Source organism: Pungitius pungitius, chromosome 8, assembly GCF_949316345.1.
Source record: "Pungitius pungitius chromosome 8, fPunPun2.1, whole genome shotgun sequence".
Lineage (NCBI taxonomy): Eukaryota > Metazoa > Chordata > Actinopteri > Perciformes > Gasterosteidae > Pungitius > Pungitius pungitius.
This window is the reverse complement of record NC_084907.1, coordinates 8,400,533-8,422,274: the sequence shown is the minus strand read 5'-3', so window position 1 is coordinate 8,422,274 and position 21,742 is coordinate 8,400,533. Positions and strand designations below refer to the sequence as shown.

At 39.7% G+C, this 21,742-nt stretch overlaps 1 protein-coding gene across 4 annotated transcripts in view; it reads left to right on the top strand.

Moving 5' to 3' along the window:
• Positions 1-2,758: 2,758 nt before the first annotated feature.
• Positions 2,759-21,742, top strand: part of LOC119193902 (dihydropyridine-sensitive L-type skeletal muscle calcium channel subunit alpha-1-like) — a 111,019-nt gene continuing 92,035 nt past the window's right edge. For all 4 annotated transcript variants that reach the window (XR_009956804.1, XM_062563886.1, XM_062563887.1 and 1 more), the window contains exons 1-8: positions 2,759-3,084; positions 3,319-3,424; positions 6,745-6,884; positions 7,250-7,392; positions 7,473-7,625; positions 7,837-8,042; positions 15,003-15,106; positions 15,239-15,384. Coding sequence is in view for 3 of the 4 variants with exons in the window: in XM_062563886.1 (XP_062419870.1) it covers positions 2,897-3,084; positions 3,319-3,424; positions 6,745-6,884; positions 7,250-7,392; positions 7,473-7,625; positions 7,837-8,042; positions 15,003-15,106; positions 15,239-15,384 (1,186 nt within the window). In the remaining variant the exon portion in view is untranslated. The remainder of the gene's footprint in view (positions 3,085-3,318; positions 3,425-6,744; positions 6,885-7,249; positions 7,393-7,472; positions 7,626-7,836; positions 8,043-15,002; positions 15,107-15,238; positions 15,385-21,742) is intronic.

Sequence of the window (21,742 nt, the reverse complement as noted above, 5' to 3'; positions counted from 1 at the left end):
ATTAGTCTTTAGGGTAAATTCCCAGAGGAACATTAATCCCCTCTGTTCACTCTTAAGGCAAAGTATAGGGCAAATAATCATACATTTTATAGTGATTTACATGTTGCTACTCAAAGACACTTTGCAGTAAAACCAGCGCATTTAGCACATGAACACAGATACAGCAATAAAACCAGCACATAAAACAATCATATTAAAAGCAATTAAAACGGAGTGTACAATGACTACAGTGTGTGAATGTTAGTTACTAATGGGCAGGTGCCACTGTGTATGGTAGGTCCTGTCATCAGTGTATGAATGGGTGAGTGATGTCATGTAGTATTAAAGCGCTGTACAAGTTCATTTAGTTTGAATGACAAACATTCTTTCTCCCAACCCCCCCCTCACCCAAATCCATTATTTCAAAATAAAAGCCTCAATGATTATCTGTACCTCAACCATAGGTACACCACAATTGCTTTCAAATACTAGTACAACTATTACTTACTTCTTCTACTGCTAGTACCAAAATTACAACTATAACTAGTACTAAACCTTATTACTACAAAACATGTATTTTTTAATTCTCAGCTTTTACTATTGCCATTCTTTCATCATTGTTTAAATTAATTTCAGCTTTTATTATTTCTGTATTTTTTCAAATTCATAGAAGCTTCTCCCATTTCTGTTTTTTTTTCAATTATTTCAAGTTAATTTCAGCTTTTCTCATTTCTTTATTTTCAGAAATTTTTAAATGTATTTCAGCTTTTCCTATTCTTTCTGTCAGGGTCGCAGCTGGAGCAGGATGCAGAGAGGACTCAAACGCAGGATTTCCAACGAAGTGCCTTTTATTCAAAAACAAAACCGAGACGTGCTCCAACGACGAGTGATGTTAGACAATGACGCCACAAAGGACAACAGGCACACAGGGCTTAAATACACAAGGGAGGTGCAGGTGATTGGACACAGGTGGAGACAATCACGCAATCACAAGACAAGGCAGGAAGTGAAGTTAACCCAGTACCACAAGGAACATGAAACTTCAAACTAAAACAGGAAGAGGGACCAAACCGTGACACTTTCAGCAACTTTTTGAAATTAATTTCAGCTTACTGCATTCCAACGCATTTTCAGCAGGAAATGCATTTTCTAGTTGTTAAATGAATCTATTTTGTTGCCATTATGAAATGATATAATATGCTCCCCTAGACACTAGTTGAAGGACATAACACATGGTTCTCCAATGGAGGTCATTTTCAAATCCTCTCAAACTGCTTAAACTTTTTCAGCTTTCCAGGGTATATCAAAACAATGCTAGTGTATGAAATCCCACAGTTATTTACTTTTGGCCTGAGAAGCCCGAGAGTCAGACAAAGTGTGTCTCAAGCCCCAATAGCTCCAATTCAAATCTGGCAACACATTTTTAAAAACCAACAAGGTACACATTTTGTGAATTGCTGCTAGAGCCGTATTTATTACCGGACAGACTCTTAAAATCACCTTATTTTTTAAAAGGCCATTATAGTTTTATGCTAGAGGACATTTGTTTGAGGTGTTGATTCTGTGTAAATCTCAGTCTCTCTCAGCCCTTGCTTGTTAGTAATCGCAGGTCCTCTGTAGTCTCACACAGGCGCGCTGCTCTACTACAACCACTACTCATATTTCTAGCACTTCTAGTATATCAACTGGTATTGATACAAACATCAATCTTACTTCTATTAATACAACTACTACTAATGTTACGACTGCAGCTGATTATACTAGTACTACTACTAACATACTACTTCTAGTTTCTCTATGCTATTGATACTAAAACTACTATTACTTATTCTACTGCTATTACAAACCTGTACTAATACTACTACTAATATTACTATAAGAAATACATTTTTGTATTCTTCTCAGCTAGGCTTTCAGTTTTGCCATTTCTGTATTTTCAGCATTTTATTGAAATTTGTATTGAGCTTCTGCTATGTATGTTTTCTGGAATGTATGTATCTTCAGCAATTCTTTGTGTTTCATTTCAGCTTTTCTAATGTCTGTATTTTCAACAATGTTTTAAAATGTATTTTTGTATTTATTTGCAATGCTTTAAAAATTCAGCTTTTTTCATTTCTGTATTTTCAGCAATTTTCGGTAATTCACATCTACCTGGATATATATATATTCCTACTTACACAATTCCCTAGAAATGATATAACATGAGTATATGTTGGACAATAAGAAACATTTTCAACAACTACAACTAATACTTGGACGACCACTACTAAAACTGCTTTTACTAATAACATACACCAATTTACTAAAAACTGCAATTACTTCTCAAACAATTACTTCTTCTTTGTCTTTGAGCTATTAAGTGCCAAAGCATTTTAATACCTTCTTTTTACCTTGCTAGTACTAAACCTACTCCTATTACCAGTAGTACAAATTTGACTTACTTCCTGCTACCACTATTGGTTTTACTACTACATATTGCTTTGTCTTTGGTTTCTTGCAAAATGTTCTTGTTTAAATGCAACTTTCTTTTTTTTAAATGTTCTTTTTGGGTTACACTCACTTCTAAAAAAGTGAATGTCACTATAGTCACATCTATCTGTGCTAATATCTTTTGTCACATGCTACAACACCCATGCTCATTGTCTATATATATTCTCATGACCACACAGCTGCTCAGCAAACCAATCCCCTACAAGTAAAGTGTGCAGCTGCCATTCCACAGACATAAACAGAGAAAGAGGGGGAGCTCAGTCAAACCCTTAGAGAGTGATAGAGATGATAGAAACAAGTTGAGATGGGTTACGAATGAGCATCGAACTAGCTAAAAGGACTACTGCATACAAAAAGGACCTTTTGGATTACCTCCTACAAGTTACAGAACACTTATCTTTATTAAATATATCCCTTTGAAGCCACAATGGCAGACTGCAGCAGTCCGCCATTGTCATCCTACATCATGGATGAAGAAACTCTGAAGAGAAAACAAAAGGAGAAGCTAAAGAAGCTGATGTCTACAGGAGGCAACCCAAGGCCTGCACGTTCTCTCCTCTTCTTGACACTAAGGAATCCCTTCCGAAAGGCATGCATCAGTATTGTGGAGTGGAAGTATCCTTCTGTAGTAGTGTCCCTATACATTACATTTTACAATGACATTTAATTGTGATTGCAGCTACCCCACACCATATATAGTTTGAGTAATCATTAAATGGTATATCTTTGAAGTTCTGGTTATAGCTGACTTACAGCTGTAGGCATGTGTGTAAAGGTGCTTATTTGTGTAGTGGGAAAAAAAGTGAGCTAACGTGGTTAGCCTTGAAGCTTCCTATAAATCACTTTCAGACCTTTTGAAATCATAATACTACTGGCCATCTTTGCCAACTGTGTGGCCCTGGCTGTGTACTTGCCCATGCCTGAGGAAGACAGCAACAACACCAATAGCAACTTGGTATGTCAGCATGCTCTTGTATGTTTTTGTGTATGTTTTTCAGTCTAAATATGTCTATACAAAGCTCATCTTGGTACTGCTTTTCTGTGGCTATAATGCCAATGCACGTACAAGTCAACATTTGGGAGGTTGACTTTTGCTTTACTATTAAGACCTGAGCATCCAACAAACATGGGCCGCAAAAGCACTCTAAAAACATGTTTTTTTGCCTTTTGGGGGGGGGCTTTATCATATTAAAATCATCATCATATTAACTAAAGCTTGCATAACAAAACTGGTAAAAAAAATTGAAATTTTAAGGACATCTCACCTCACTTAAGAGCTTACTGAAGAAATGCCAATACAGCTCCCCATAGTCTTTTTGAAATGTGAAATGTTACGCCCCTTACCCCCTATTCTATAAATAGATCATTGCATTTTCAATATATAGACAAAGAAACTTTATATGGCCGTAGCTTTCTACATTAATGTCATGGGAGAACACTGACTGGGACCCAAAATACAATCACCGGAACCAGTATAGGTTACCAAATTTATGGGTCTGGCCGTAGGGCACAAGGGACTAGTGGACACTGGTTTGATCAGTAACACATGGAACGTTGGGTGGACCTTCAAGGATGAGAGCAGTTTTAGATGATGAACTGATGATTCGCAGAATCTCAAATGGGCCAATAAACCGGGGGGATAACTTCCGAGTTTCAGTCTCTAGCGGGATGCCCTTGGCCGACAGCCACACCCTTTCTCCGACCTGGTAGCAAGACGCAGGAATGTCGCGGCGATCTGCCACCCTCTTGTTCTGCTCCGCTGCTTGGGTCTCCTTCCACACCCTCCTATAGCGACGAATGTGTAGCTGCACCGAGGGAACGGCTATTTCGACCTCCTACGAGGGGAATAGGGGAGCCTAGTATCCCAGAGAGACTTCGAACGGCGATTGACCAGTGGCCGAAGATGTGTGCGAGTTGTAGGCATGTTCCACCCAGGACAGGTGAATACACCAGCTAGAAGGGTTTGATACGGCCACGCAGCACAGTGCAGCCTCCAACTTCTGATTCAGTCTCTCCACCAGATGTTCGTAACATACAATAGTATGTTGTAATACATACACAGAAGAAACCAAAACAAAGAAGTGCAGTATTAAATTTATGAGTAATAATGTGAAATGACATAGGGAAAACGTATAGAACACGCTTACTGATATTTATTCAATACTTTGTTGGTAATGACAGCTTCAAGACGCCTTCTGTATTGGGAAACTCGTCGCATGCATTGCTCTGGTGTGATTTTGGCTCATTCTTCCACACAAACAATTTTCAAATCTTGAAGGTTCCGTGGGGCTCTTCTATGAATCTTGATGTTCAGGTCTTTCCACTGATTTTCAATGGGATTTAAGTCAGGTGATTGGCTGCATTCTAGCAGCTCTATTTTCTTTCTTTGAAACCAGTTGAGAGTTTCCTTGGCTGTGCTTGGGATCATTGTCTTGCTGAAATATCCACCCTCGTTTCATCATCATCCTGGTAGATGGCAGCAGATTTCTGTCAAGAAATGTCTGTTAATTTGCCTATTCATCCTTCCTTCAATTATGTGAAGTTTGCCACTACCATTTGCTGAATAGCAGCCCCACACCATGATGTTCCCACCTCCAAACTTCACTGTTGGTATGGTATTTTTAGGGTGATGTGCAGTGCCATTTCTCCTCCAAACATGGTGTGTTTTATGGCATCCAAAAAGTTCAATTTTGCTCTCATCTGACCACACTACATTCTCACAGTATTTAACTGGCTTTTCCAAATGTTGTGCAGCAAATTTTAAATGAGCTTCGACATGCTTTTTTTACTTCTTGCGTGGTGTATACAGGCCATGGCGGTGGACTGCATTACTTACTGTTTTCTTTGAGACAACAGTACCTGCTAATTGCAGGTCTTTTTGAAGCTCTCCAGAAGTGGCTCTTGGACAACTTATATGATCTTTTAACTCCTGTCAAAAATCTTGGGGGAAGCACGTGGTCGAAACAAATTTATGGTGAAATGATTGTCTTTCCACTCGCGTATTATTCCCCCAACAGTGCTCACTGGAACATTCAGAAGCTTAGAAATGTGCCTATAACCAATACCATCATTGTGTTTTGCAACAATTAGGTTGCGCAGGTCTTGAGACAGCTCTTTGCTTTTACCCATCATGGGATGTGTCTTGTGTGACACCTTGGCAATGAGACCTTTTTCTAGGCCATCAGTTGGGACTGAACCAGCTGGCATTATGTATATGATTCACCAACAAGATATAAATAATCATTAATGATTATTATGAATAATTATTTTGCATTGTAGGAATTGTCTGTGGTTCAGCGAACCACTATTCCATGTGTTCTTGGGCAAAACACTTGCTCTTGTAGCTGTGTCTATGGTGTGTGAATTTTGAATGAATGTCAATAGTGTAAATAGTTAAGGTCCTATTGGGAACCCTGCCATTGGTGTGTGAATGTGAAAATTGGTGAATGGTGTCATGCAGTGTTAAAATGCTTAGAGTGGCTGGAACAAGTAGAGTCCATTTACCATTTATTACCATAAAATGTAATTATTCTCATTTATCTATAGCCAAGGACAATGATACAAGGACCATACTAAGCCTATGTATCAATTCCACTCTCCTGAAGGGCACTGCATGTGCTGTGCCTTGTTTAAAATAGGCATTCACTGAATATCTTTGCTGAAATGGGAGAAGCTTTAAAGCAAAGGTGTCAAACTCATTTTAGGTAGGGGGACACATACTGTCAACTTTGTCACGCGGGTATTGGTGACGGGGGGGGGGGTGTCGGGGGTGCGCGGATGATATGGTCAACGGGGGGGGGGGGGGGCGTCATTTTTGAGCGGGTGCTGCTGCCTGGAAGAACGCTGTCGTCAATCCCCCTGCATGCATGCGCTCACTCAGAGTGCGACCCCCAGTGGACTTTTTAGGAATAGCAGCTACTTTTATAGAAATGCAATTTATGTTTTCCTGCATGAAAACTTGCAGTGGTCTGTCAGTTTGTCAGTGACTTGAATAGACAGAAGTTGATTAAGAAAAAACAAAGCAACATGAATAGGGGAGTTTACTTCACTATTCAACCTATTGTGTAATCACTGAGTGAAAACACCATGCACCTTGACACTAACAGCCTCAATAACACAGGTACAACAGGGGAAATAAATGTATTCCTCTACCATGTTTTTACAAATATTTGAGAATGTTGTCAGTGACTAAGAGCAACAAATTTTCCCCAAAAATGTTATTCTAGATTATAAGTACCAGGAATTCAAACAAAGGTAATTTTGGTTGTTTTACAGGAAAGCCTGGAGTACATCTTTCTCATCATCTTCTCCATAGAATGTTTCTTGAAGATAGTTGCCTATGGATTTCTTTTTCATACAGACGCTTACTTAAGAAACTGCTGGAACATTCTGGACTTTGTTTGCGTGTCCGTAGGGTAAGTTGTAGGTTCTGAATGGCCACATTAGTGTTGAGAAAATCATACCCCAAACTCCATGAATAGTATGTTGGTGAATTTTGTGTGTTCAAATGCATCAGGGAATCTTACAATCTGTATTTCAATCTATGATCCTTACTGTTTAGAGGGAAAACACGACAGCAGGGTCAACCGTGTCAAGTAGAAACTAGTAAATTAGGTTTTCATTATTTCATCTTTCCTTAAAATAGAAGTTATTTGATAGCCTGCTATTTAAATTGATAGTATAGACCCAGTACACCAGTGAAAGCACCAGTCATTGAATATAGTCACATTAAATGTTCCAAACAATCTTTTGACTGTTGATGTGTTTTTTATCTCTCCAGCTTGTTCACTGTGGTTGTGGATGCCATCAACCATATCAGTGGAGTGGAGGCTACAGTGGGAGAAAAAGGTGGTGGCTTTGACATGAAAGCTCTGCGTGCATTCAGAGTCCTACGACCGCTCAGACTGGTGTCTGGAGTTCCCAGTGAGTAACTGGTCTCAAATCAGATACTGAAATGTATATATTTTAATCAAGCTTTACATACTTGTACTCGTCCCTCTAAGGTCTTCAAGTGGTGATGAACTCCATCTTGAAGTCATTGCTGCCTCTTTTTCACATCACCCTACTTGTCCTTTTCATGGTCACTATTTACTCCATCATGGGATTGGAGCTCTTCAAGTGCAAAATGCACAAGACATGCTTCTACTCAGGCACAGGTGGAGTATGCATGACAAGAAGGTTATAAAACCTAGTGCAATCACTAATCTAATCATAATGCCCCCAGCCCCTAGTCCCCACCTCATCCGATCAAAGGCAGTTTAAAGATATTAGGAATGCTTCTACAATTTCTTCACAAGACAAATGGGAAACTATGTGTGCGCTACAGTACCAAAGACCAATCTAACATTACACTTCTCTGAAATTCAGATATCATTGCTACGGTGGAAAATGAAAAGCCAGCTCCGTGTGCCCAAGCAGGGAATGGTCGTCGTTGTACCATCAATGGCACAGAGTGTCGTACTGGCTGGCCAGGCCCAAACAATGGAATCACCCACTTTGACAACCTAGGCTTCTCCATGCTGACTGTCTACCAGTGTATCACCACACAGGGGTGGACTGATGTCCTTTATTGGGTAAGTTAATACTCCAATCCAAGAAAACTGTTTCCAGCTTTTGCATGCACTGAAAGTTGAACTTCTTAATCAATGACAAATTTGAACAAAACATGTGTTTAAATTAGGGCTGTCAAAAATAGCGCGTTAACGGCGTTAATTAGCTGTTAGTTGTTAATTACGTCAATTTTTTTGACGCATTTCACGCATGCGCAGTGTGACAAATTATTCAGGTCCGGAAAGAACCTCTTCTTCTAGGGAATGCACTTCATCCTATACAACACATTACTGCCACCTGCAGGCATACGTCAGGCCGTCAGGTTCAGCAAGTCGTTTGCGCCAGAGACCCGCACCCCCCCCCCCCCTCCCCCTCCCCCTCCCCCCGGTTCTCGCGCAGCGGAACAGAGAAGAAGAAAAGCTCCGCCCAGCAGAGCTTTGCTAAGAAAAATAAATAAAGAGCAGCGCTGAGATAGAGGAAAGACCATCAGAGAGACCCGTAATACTGTTCTGAAACATGCGGAGGAAGAGAAGCCAATGCGATGTAAATCCTCCCGGGTATGGGGATATTTCACACTGAAATGGGGGTGGTAGCGGATTTCTTTGCAGCGCCAGTCGTTCTAATCGCCGCGCTTGACTTTAAGGTGTAACCTTTATTATTGTTCGGTCTGAAACGGCGCGCCCAGTGACGGGTGGTGCAGCAATATTGTTGTTCGGGTGGAAATCGGGAGAAAGGTCGGTCCGGGAGATTTTCGGGAGGGGCTTTGAAACATCGGGAGGGTTGACATGTCTGGTCATGTCTGGTCATCGCAGCCCTGAACCATCAGGAGCACAAACTCACAGCAGAGTGGGATAAACTGCAGAGGCTCGAGACCCTTCTAGAGCCATGCAGGGAAATCAGTCTAACTTATCAAATAACATTGATTTGATTATTTTCTGGAATGAATTAAAAAATCAAATATCAACAACATGTATTTATGTAAAAAATAATAATTATGATAATAATAATGATAATTATGTATCTGTGTCCTGTTATTTATCTTTATTATGCATTTCAGAAAGAAAAAATTGTTAGGATTCAGGTGATTAATCATGATTAATCCACTGAAAATTCTGATTAATTTGATTAAAATTTTTAATCATTTGACAGCCCTAGTTTAAATATAAAAATTATATATTTTAACTAACTCTTATTTGACAAAAAGTCGGCCCAGTGTCGGAGAGCCATTTGAGCAGAATCCTCTCAAAGTTACTTCTCCACAGTTCCATTCCATTCAAGTGTGCTGATAACCTAAGCAATAAGGTTCAAGAGGCTGTACTTTATCGTCCAATAATGTAACAGTTCGGGGGCGCTGTTAGGCAACCCATGAACTGTTCAAGGTACGCTTGGGTCAATGTGAACAACAACTATACACTATCGCTGAATAATGCACAGCATGTGACTCATTCTCAACCAATCAGAACGCTGGATTACATCTACCTGTATTATAATATATAACCTAGAGCATTTCAATTAAATACTGTGTGGTCACATTTCTTTTATATTGAAGATTTTGGTTTCCCTTCATCAATTAACCGGGTAAATTTGTCTTTGATCATATTAATGAGATTGATTGCCTGTTTCTTCTCTTCATTGGCCTATTCTCACCTGGCTTCCTGACAATAAGCTTTCAGTTAAAGCCTTGTGATTTAGTTTATTAGGGCCTGAGCCGACTGAAAGTCGGGCAAAGCCCTATTGAAACTGCAAGAATTAGGGCCTGAGCCGACTGAAAGTCGGGCAAAGCCCTATTGAAATTGCAAGAATTAGGGCCTGAGCCGACTGAAAGTCGGGCGAAGTCCTATTGAAATTGCAAGAATTATTATTATTTTGCCACTTCAATTGCACTTTTGGGGACTTTATCATGTTCAAAAACTCTTGAATTCTTGCATGCGCTTCAGTAATGCGAAAAATTTGGATTTTCTTTAGATATAAAAAAGTGCTCTCTAGCGCCCCCATAAGTGATTCCTTTGGGGACATTTTTTCCCACTTTTACCAATTTACTTGATCCTTTGCACACAGGTGCTCTTGGATGTGCTCTACAAAAAAGTCAATTATGGTATGCAAATGCACCTGGCGTTTTTTTCCGCCATTTTGAATTTTGTGAAAAACACGTTTTTGCGATTTCCTCCCAGATGCTTGGTCCGATTCTTATGAAATCTTTGGCAAAATGATCATTGGCTCAATGCTATCAAAAGTTGAAAGAATGTTAATATATCTCATTTTTCATAAAATTTATGGACCAATGAAGTTTGTAAGGGTTGTGGCCTGGAAATGAAATACCTATAACTTCAAAAGTATAAGGCCTGTACTCACCAAATCTATAGGACATGTTCACATTGAGTCTTAGAACATCCCCAAATTTTCCCAGAATATTCAAACATTAGGGGGCGCTATAGTGATTCTCTGTATTTTTTGCATTAACGAACGAACTCCTCCGAGAGTTTAAATCCGATCCATTTCAAAATCAGGCAAATTGATCCTGACATCTGTGGGGTCAAAAGTTTCAAGAGTTTTCATAAAACTACCTGGGCGTGATCTTGCGTCCAGTTTGGACGATTTTCTTCAAAATGTAAAATGGTATAACTCCAAGGAACATTGATATTTCTGGCTGGAAATGTTTATTCATGATGCTTGTGTAGCCCTATAAGTATTGCCATGCAGTGATTTTAGAAAAAGTATAGCCCCACCTATTAGTTTCGGTCAATGCAAATTTCTACAGTTAGATGTCCATCACCTAGCCCTTTAATCTGATCCACTTCAAATCTGGGAATATAAACCGTAAGACTGTGATGATAGGTTACAGTGAATATTGGGAGTTTTGGACCAACTTTGTTGCCGTGACGACCCCATCTTCGCATGAAAGTTCAAGCACATCTTCTGAGCCTTGGCAAACTCCAAAACTCTTGAAAACCTCTGAGTGTCCTACGTGATGACCTTTACAGACCTAAAATGGAGTTTTGGATCAAAAGTGAAAAATTGCCTCCATAGCGCCACCTGTAAGCTTTTGACAAAGCAGCACCGGCACCCTGTTTGACCTACAAGTATGGTGATTTTTTAACAAATGTATTACAGGGACACTTAAAGTCTCTGTGGACTATGCTTTAAATTAAACAGGAAGTCAGTTATAATTTTTTTAGTGTGAATATTCCCTGTATTTTTTGCAAATAGGCAAAAACCCTATATGAGTGACGTTTTGATTCCAAATTTGCAAGAGAGCCCCTAGCCTACTGGCATTGCTCCAAGTCTCCCGTGTGGGGATAATATCAGTGTTTTTTTTCCCTCTCTTTTTAAATAACACGGACAGTTCAATATAATTACATCTATGGTTTAAATACACGTATTCTGCCACAGCCGAGCCACAGCCACGCTCGTAGTCTCGCATGAGTTCATATTGTTATCGCGAGAGTTTGCCAGCTCTAACTTAATGTATTTCTGTCCAAAGTAACCTCTATTCAGGTTTTGCCCTTCAAACATCGCCCCAACTTTTTTAATAAGACTCCTGATGTGACTTAAAATGGGTTTAATGAATAATGCTAATAACTGCAAAAAAATAGTCTCCACAGATCGCATTATCTGCCCTGACGGAATGTAGGTGAATCAACCTCTTTAGGACTGGTTTGGATTGCACAATCACAAGTAAGGCAATGGCCGAGTGGTTATCTCTCCGCACTGAATTCTGCAGAGCACAGATTTTTTTTCTTCTCTTTTCAATCACTTGTCCAGCTGATATAAGAAACAAAGTTACTTTTGAGATACTAAATATGCTCCATTCTTTACTCAACTTGGCTTCCACAATAAAGTAAAGATGTAGTCACTTATGATTTTAATGCTTCCACATTTGAATTTTGCTTGGTATTTCATCTAACCTGCCCCAGCACCTGTTGTGATCAATTCTTTCCCGCAGTGTCAAGTGTGTACCTTGATTTTTTTGTTTGCTCATTGCAACCCTTCTCTCCAAGGAGGGCTAACAATGCATGGTGCTATTCATTAAGGAACTGGGGAAAGAGCTTGTCACGTCACATATAAAAAGGCTCATGGAGAGAAATCTTGCCTTGACTGAATGGGGGCGATCAAAATTATTTAGTGACATTTTGATCATTGATTCACAAGTCCTTTGTTGTAGAGGTTGGCTTGATGCTTTGGAATCTGTAGACACATGGTCATCGAGTGTGTGAGTGTGTGTAGTTTACATTTTAAGATGAATATTTCTTGATGTCCTTTGCCTTGTCTAAACGAAGGTGATCCTACATTTCATTTACATTTACTTTGGAAGGAGAGGCGAAGGCCTGTTCATCTTTATTTTATCTTTATTTCTTAGCTTACTAACCCATAGCATATATTTCACTATATTTTATTTTCATCTCATTCCTGCACTACGTTGTCTGTTGTCGTACTGTATTCCGTCATGCACCAACCTCCAAGTCAAATTCCTTGTATGTCTCACATTGCAATAAACGATTCCGGATTCCTAAAGGGGAACCAGCCAGTTAAATCATCATTGGCCTCTATTTGCCAGCCGGCACTGATTCAGATGTAACCACCGACATATATAATATAGAATGTCACTAATATTAACTAGAAAATTCTGCAGTAATTTTAAGAGTGTGGCCTAGACTGCCCGCAGATGCCTGTGCAAAATTATAACCCCTGCTTGCATTAAAAAAAAAAGAAAAAAAGAAAATCAGACTGGGATATGCAGGATTCAAACCCCAGTCTCCTGCGTCCTGGGTGAGGTGAGTAGCCACTCGGCCAACGACCAGGTGTGCTTGGCCTGCAAAGTTGAGTGACTTTAACCTCTTTTCTTTCTGAGATTCCATTTTGGGAAAACTGATCTCCTAATACCAAAATAAAACAGGAAAGAAACTATTCGTGACAGTATGAAAAGTGCTGTGTGTCTGTTGTGAGCATAATCTATAGAGGTGGTATCGAACAGCATATCTGTGATTTAACAGAGACAGTCTTCAATAACAGATTAACGCAAATAACTAGAAAATTTCCTGCTGAAAATGCGTTGGAATGCAAAAAGCTGAAATTTCAGAAAGTTGATGAAAATACAGAAATGAGAAAAACTGAAAGGAATTTGAAAGAATGGCAAATAAATGAAGAAAAACATTGTTGAAAATACAGACATCAGAAAAATGAAATGAATTTAAAACGAATTGCTGAAAATACTGAAATGGAAGAAGCTGAAATGAATTTAAAGAGATTTGCTGAAAATACATGGATGAGAGGTTTAAATGACATAGAAATAATTACTGACATATATACATGGCAGAAAACATACAGTACATAGCAGAAGCTCAATACGATTCAAAAAAGCTGCTGAAAATACAGAAATGGCAGAAACTGAAAAGAACACAAAAAATATTTTTTTTACTAAGAAGTAAGAATCATTTTTAGAAGAACTACTAGTAGGAGAGAAAACTAGAGACACGGATGATAGAAGATAGTAGGGTATAAATACACAGAGAGAGAGAGAGATAGGGAAAGCGACGTGTCACGTACAAGTGCTGGTGCAGGTTGAGGGAGGATTCAAATGCAGGACTTTCAGGAAGTGCTCTTTAATATATCCAAACAGGCAGCCGTGGACAAAACCACCACAGTTAATGTTAGACAATGACACGACAGGGGAGAACAGGCACACTGGGCTTAAATACACTAGGGAGGTGCAGGTGATTGGACACCGGTGGAAACGATCACAGGAGAAGGCAGGAAGTAAAGCTAACCCAGGGACACAAGAGACATGAAACTACAAAATTAAACAGGAAGAAGGACTGTGGTGGAAGATTTTGCACAGACAATCGTAAAGTAAGAAACAAAGGCTCTGAGTCAAATATGTCTCCGTTTATTTTGTTGCACGGTCACAACAGCTACGTGCTCTGCAGACTGTCAAGAACCTCCTTGCCCCCCAACAGAGCGAGGCAGTTCTTATACCCAAGTTCAGTTATCGGTGGCGTCAACAGAAACCTTGACCACCTTGTTGGGTCAGTTATTGGTGGCGTCAACAGAAAACTTGAACACTTTGTTTAGGCTCTACAGCTAGGACGCTGAGGACATCAGAGCGAAACACTTCAGCTCTTATACCATGGCCTTTGCCATCTCAGCACTTGCAATTAATAAACTGGTTATACAAATGAAGCATTTAAAAGAGTTAAATATATTCCATTAGAAATACTAGTAGTACTACTTTTAATACTATAAATTGCACTACTGGTAGGAATAGTATTAGTTGAAGTGAGTCATTTTAGTATTAATACCAGTTGAAATACCAGTAGTACTACTATAAGTACTAGTAATATCAGTAGCAAAATTCATTTATTTAAGTATTAATACCAGCTGATGTATTAGAAGTACTACTTGCAGTACTAGCAATATTAGGAGTGGTTGTAGTACTATTTGAAAGAGCAATAAGCAATCAACGAATCAGCTTTATCCTGAGCTTCGTGGTTAAATTACAGATAACCATTGCTGCTTTTGTTTTGAAATTATGGAATTGGTTGAGGGGGCTGTTATGTTGGAATGCATCAATGCATTCCAACATAAAGATTCAAAGAACAGACTGCAGAGGCCACACTCCATACTGATGGCAGCAGCAGGTCTCAGCAGGGCCTTCTGCCAGAGGGAAGGGCCTCAAACTATTTATTTTCACGGTTAGAGGGGTTGCCTACAATCCTCCTTGCTCGCTTCTGGGACCCCAAGGCTACACTAGATTCTACACTTCCACGGGTCAACACATCATTATCTACGCCTAATACATAAAACATTTGACCAATTCCCCATTTCTTAGCTGAAACTAATGTCACAATGCCAAGCATTTTTCCAAGGTAATTTGCTAGAAGAGTTGTATGCTAGGCAACATATATTCTCAGATCTTTGTTGGTTATTACCAAATTCAAGTTATACTTCTTTTCTTTCATAAAGATAGAAACATATGCTCTGTACAGGTCAATGATGCTATAGGAATGGAATGGCCATGGATCTTTTTTACTACGCTCATCCTGGTTGGCTCCTTCTTCGTGTTAAACTTGGTTCTGGGCGTGCTCAGTGGGTAAGAATGAACCTAGCCATAACCTAGCTACTCTTCTTCACTTCATATTTTTCATAAAAGTGAGTTACTCTTTAAGCAGCCATGTATTTGTACTTCTCTTTAGTTCATATGACTTGTCTTGTTTCCAACTAGGGAGTTCACAAAAGAGCGAGAGAAGGCCAAGTCCCGAGGAGAATTTCAAAAGCTGAGGGAAACCCAGCAGCTTGATGAGGACCTCAAGGGATATATGGAGTGGATAACTCAGGCCGAGGTCATGGACAATGACCAGGAAGGACAAGGTAAGAAACAAGGCACATAATTGAAAATATATTGAAATAAGAAATATAAATAACATGGCTTGAAAATGCCTAGATTTTTTTTGATTGCAGCTTTCATTAACATTTTAGAATTCAAGATTTTCATAGACCCAATAGATAGAGTTGATTTTGAGTCTGTCTACGCCCCCAAAAAGTCCAACAAGCTCATCTTTCATAATACTATCTCAATCAAAACATGATCTGAGGCCCTGCTAAACAGTGTGATGCTGTGTCCTGGTAGCTGTGACTACAGTGCAAGAATAGAAAAGCGCTACAAGTACTGTCCATATAACATTTACCATTACCGATCCAGCCACACACATATCTGGTCAATTATCTCACTATAAAATCTGTAATCTGTTTTCAGATTTTTTTCGACCCAGTTCTGACCTTTCAATTTACGTATCTTGTCCAGTAGTGATGTGTTTCGGGCTTCTTAAGCTTGGCCATGTCTGTGAGCAAGGATGACATTTTTATTGTTTCATAATAAGGTGTTTGAAGTGGGGAGACTACCTAGTTCATGGATAGAGGCTGTGATTATTGCATTCAGGAAAGCAGGCAAAGATTAATCAAACAAATTATGGACCCATGGCCCTAACTTCTCATCTACGGAAGATTATGGAGAGAATCATAAGACCGATTGACTTAATATATCGAGACTAGGGGAATGACAACACCCTTATCAACGTGGATTTCAAAAAGTTAGAGGATCTATGGACCTAATTATTTGTTCAGAATATATCATTGAATGTTCATCAATGGAAAAAATACATTCTACCATAAATAATCTGTAATCACACAAGTAGTGCAACATAGCAGACATACAGTCTTAAAGTAAAAAAAAGAAGATCTGGGAAACATGCCAATGTGTACGTTTGAAGACTTTGTTTTCATTAAATATTAGTTACTTAAGCAGTGATGTCCTCTGGCTGAAGTGCTTTTCTCCATTTTCCCTCTCCAGTTGATGCTCTTCCCAACATCATTGCTAAAGATGCAGGCCAGGATGCAACATAGTTTATCTCATGTCCTCTCATGGTTGCCAGGGAGGACATCTAAAATATATTTTAAAAAGTGCTATTATATCTGATACTTTATAAAAAATTGCCATCAAACAGCGTATTATTATGGATAGAATGATAACAGACCTAAAGAGGATTTTCTTTCTCACTGTCGTCCTCAGAGTACTCAATGAAATGTCTAAGGGGGTTATAAAAAGTCACTTACACAAAGTACTTAGCATCAATGTAAGGGTTAGCTTTACCTACACACAGCATAGCTGTAGCTAATGTCAGAAATCAGGAAACGTTTATTGCCATAGTATGTCGGACATACATGGAATTTGACTTGGCGGTTGATGCATGACTGTAGACAGTACAATAATGGGCAACATTGTGCAGAAATAAGACAAAAATATAATACAATATATGCTGTAGGTTAGTAAGTTAAGAAATAACGATAAAATGCACCAGGTAACAGAAAGTGTATGTGCATGTAGAGAGTGAGAGTCAGTCAGGGGGGAACCCGGGCTCTGTTGATGAGCCCGACTGCCGAAGGGAAGAAACTGTTAGTGTGGCGGGAGGTCTTAGTCCTGATGGACCTCGGCCTCCTGCTGGATGGAAGGGGCACAAAAAGTTTATGTCCGGGGTGAGACGGGTCGGCTACAATCTTTCTGGCCCGCTTCAAAGTCCTGGAAGCGAAAGAGTCCTGGAGAGACGGCAGATTGCAGCCAATCAACCTCTCTGCAGAGCGGATGACACGCTGCAACCTGCCCTTGTCCTTGGCTGTGGCTGCAGCGTACCACGCGGTGATGGAGGAGCAGAGGATGGACTCGATGATGGCCGTGTAGAAGTGCACCATCATCGTCTGTGGCAGGGTTGAATTTCTTCAGCTGCCTCAGGAAGAACATCCTCTGCTGAGCCTTTTTTTCGTGATGGAGCTGATGTTCAGCTCCCACTTGAGATCCTGGGTGATGATGGAGCCCAGGAAGCGGAAGGAATCCACAGTGGTGACGGGGGAGTCACATAGGGTGAAGGGGAAAGGTGGGAGTGCATACTTCATGTAGTTCACAACCATCTCCACTGTCTTCAGCGCATTGAGCTCCAGGTTGTTCTCGCTGCACCACGTCACCAGGTGGTCAGACTCCCACCTGTAGGCGGACTCATCCCCACCAGAGATCATTCCAATAAGGGTGGTGTCATCCGCAAACTTCAGGAGCTTGACGGACTGGTGACTGGAGGTGCAGCCTTGGAGGGAACCGGTGCTGATGGACCGAGAGGCAGAGGCATGTTTCCCCAGCTTGACGTGCTGCTTCCTGTCGGACAGGCAGTAATCCACTTTTAGGTGGAGTCGGGCACATGGTACACAGCTGTCCTCACAGAAGCTAATGTATGAAGTTACAGCCTCTGTGAACTCATCCAGATTGTCAGAATCAGTCCTGAAAACATCCCAGTCTGTGCAGTCAAAACACGCCCAAAGATCCTCTAGTGCCTCGCTGGTTCTTGGATTCCCTCACCTCAGGTTTGCAGAGCTTTAGTTTCTGCATGTATGCAGGAATCAGGTGCACCATGACATGATCAGAGTGTCCCAGAGTAGCACGAGGGACGGCGTGATAAGTCCTGCTTGCGGTAGTCTCTGGTCGGGCATTTGATAAACTGTTTGAACTTAGAAAGTTCGTGGCTGAGGTTTCCTTTGTTAAAGTCCCCGAGGATAATAACGAAAGAGTCCGGGTTGGTCCGCTCCACACGGCGCTAGAGTCCTGTATCAATCCACAGAGCCAGGTCTCCGTGAAGCATAAAATGGAGGATGAAGAAAAGTCTCTTGTCTCTTCTCACCAGCAGCTGAAGTTCGTCCAGTTTGTTGCACAGTGAGCGCACGTTAGAGAGAAAGATGCCTGGCAGCGGTTTGTGAGAACCCCACTTGCGGAGTCGCACTAACGAGCCGGCCCATTTTCCTCTCCTCTGGCGTCTCACCGCATGAGTAAAGGTGAGCACACCTTTGACTAGAATGTCCAGAAATTCCACAGAGGTGAAAGAGCTCCGGGAATCGCAATAGGAAAAACAATTTCAGACACTGAAGTGCGAAAGATTTCACTACTGAGACACTCTTACACTTACTAATGAAACACTCTAACGTTCACAATTGAAATGGTTTCTCACACATTATTGAGACACTTACACATACATACATACTTTGTAAATCTATGCAGTGCATATATAAAACAGTCAAAAGGAGAAAAAAGACAAAATAAACCAATGTTGGGGCTGGTATTCAAGCCTGAGTCTGGTTTCATAAACGGAATACCTCACCACAGGGCTACTTGCCTTGCTGCAAAGTGTTTTTAATAAATTTAATCACCAACGCCTTGGGATGGTTTTGAAGTGGCTGTGACAAAGTCCCAGGGAGGAGTTAGTCAAAGTATTGCGTCTAGAAAGTGCAAAGAATAGAGGAAATATTCACAAAATGTTTTTTAACTGATTTCCTGGTCATTTTAGAGCATGGTCCCAAGAGACTTCATTTTCAGTCTCTCTGTTTCACATATGTCCAAAAATCGTCATACATGTAGATCAACAATGGACGCCAGGCCACGGCCAGGTAGTTCCACCAAAACTCTTTAGATACTAGTATAACTTTAGATGGCTTTGACCTAATAATACGAATCGGACCAAGCGTCTGGGAGGAGTACGCAAAAACAGCTGTGTGCAAAATTTCAAGTCAATCAGTGAAACTGGGCAAAAATTTCCCCAGGGCTATTTTTTTTTATCCCCAAGTGCGCATCAGAAGTGCGAAAAATGTAGATATTCTAAATCTTCCGCACTTCTGATGCGCATTCGAAAATTTTGTTTTTGAATATGATAAGGGCCCCAATCCCACATAGAAAGGGGAATGATAACTAGAAAATGCATTTCCTGCAGAAAATGCGTTGGAGTGCTAAAAGCTGAAATTAATTTCACAAAAAAGTTAAAAATAATTTGAATAGATTGTTGAATATATAGAGATCCGAAAAGCTGAAACGAATTGCTGAAAATACAGAAATTGGAAAAGCTGAAATGAATATGAATAGATTTGCTGAAAATAGATGGATGACAAAAGCTTAAATGAAATACAAAGAATTGCCTAAATATATACATGGCAGAAAAGATACATTGCTCCAATACAAATTTCAATAAACTGCTGAAAATACAGAAATGGCAGAAACCGAAAGAGGAAAAAAGCTGAGAAGAATGAAAAATGTATTTTTGTAGTAATATTAGTAGTAGTATTATAGTTGTAATTGTGGTACTAGTTGTACAAGCAGCAGAAGAAGTATTAGAAAAACTACAATAGTGTTATTAGTAGAACTAGTATTATCAGTTGTAGTATAAATACTGTTAGTCATAGTAGTAACATTAGTAGTTGTAATAATAGCTATAGCAATACTATTATTGGTAGTAATAGTAGTGTAGCGACAATTTACCATCTTGTCACTAGTTAGAGGTGTTTGTAGGGCTATCTGACGCGTGGTTCCAAACAAATCCACTTCCATTCCAATACTGCATTTATCTTCTTTATTTTGGCTCGGTTCTGATGCTCAAACACATTGCAATCAATAGTTATGGTCCACCATGATTCTTGATTCTGACGGTCAAAAACTGTTTGCTTCCCCATAACACCTGGCCTCCCCTGCTCTCTGATTATCTATATACCTTAAAGCCATACTCCACCCAGTGTTCTCCAGTGGAACTACAACAGCCCTTTGAGAGCATAATGGCTCTTACAAGTAGTTTCATTGGTAGTAATACCTACTTACTAGTAGTATTATTAGTAGTATTTGAAGTATTAAGCAGTATATAAAACTAATTGTACCCTTTTATAGTGGTAGGAGTCTTTTTAGTATTATCAGTTAAAATACGAGTAGTATTAGTAAAGGTAGAAGCAGAATCAGTTTTAGAAGTAATATTGGTAGTACTAGTAGTAGTCGTACTAGTATTTGAAAGAGCAATAAGTATTTCAACAAAACAGCTTCATGATTGAGGTACAGACACTCATTGAGACTGTCACGGTTTGGGTTCTTGTCTTGTAGTTCAATGTCTCTTGTGTCCCTGGGTAACTTCCTGCCTTGTCCTGTCTTCCCCTGTGATTGTCTGCCGTGCCTGATCGTTTCCACCTGTGTCCAATCACCTGCACCTCCCTTGTGTATTTAAGCCCTGTGAGTCTCTTGTCTTGTGTGGCGTCATTACATGTCGACGTTCTGCGTCTTGTCAAAGTAAGTCTGTTTGTGTTTTCAAAGTCCAGGTCCCTGTTTTTTTGTCTGTTTTGTTTTCGCCTCCTTTCGGTCCTTTTTTTGGTTGGGGTGATTTTTATATCGAGTTTTCGACTATTAAAGTCCTTATATTTTTTCATTACTCCGCGTCTGAGTCCTCCCTCCTTGCCCTCGCACCCCGCGTATTGACAGAGACATTCATTTGGAAATAATGGATTTGGGAGTTGAGAGACAGAATATTTGTTATTCAAACTAAGAAGTTATTTAGTTAGGCTTCATCAAACATTAAGAATTTCCTCCATGGGGCCGTTTATTTTGAAATTGTGAGATGAGATGGGGATGAAAGGAGAGAGAAGCAAAGGAAGAGAGAGACGGGTAGAAATAAAGAGATAGGGAAAGAGACAGTGAGTGAGTGATTAAGAATAAAGGGAGGGGGGTAGTTAAAGTAGTTGAAGTATTAATAGCAATATAAATACTAGTAGTACTAGTACTCTTACTACTATAAAAAGTACTATAAGTTGCAGTGCCACTACTACAAAAAATAGTATTTGTAATACTACCAATACTAGTATGAGTGGAAGAGTCATTTTAGTAGTAAGTCCAGTTTAAATAAAATAAAGTACTAGTAATATTAGTAGTAGTAAAAATCTTTTTAGTATTAATCAGTTGAAGTACTAGAAGTACTACTTGAAGCAGTAGTATTATTAGTAGTGGTAAAAGTCATTTTAGTATTAATAACAGTTGAAATACTAGAAGTACTACCAGAAGTACTAGCAATATTAGTAGTGGTTGTAGTACTGTTTGAAAGAGCAATAAGTATTCAACAAAAAAGTTTTATCCTGAGCTTCATTGTTAAACGAAGATAATCATTAAATGATTGTATTGGGGGGGTTTGAGAGACAGAATATTTGTTATTCAAACTAAGAAATTACAGTCTGTTGAGAAAAAGCAAAGCTGTCTGTTGACAGAAAGCTTAGTTGTGTCATGTGACTCTACTAATCAGTTGTAGAGTAAGAATTCCCGCCATGGGGGTTTCCTTTGAAATGATGGGTTTGGGGGGGAGAAAAGGAGGGAACAGGGTAAGGAAGTGAGAGATGTCTG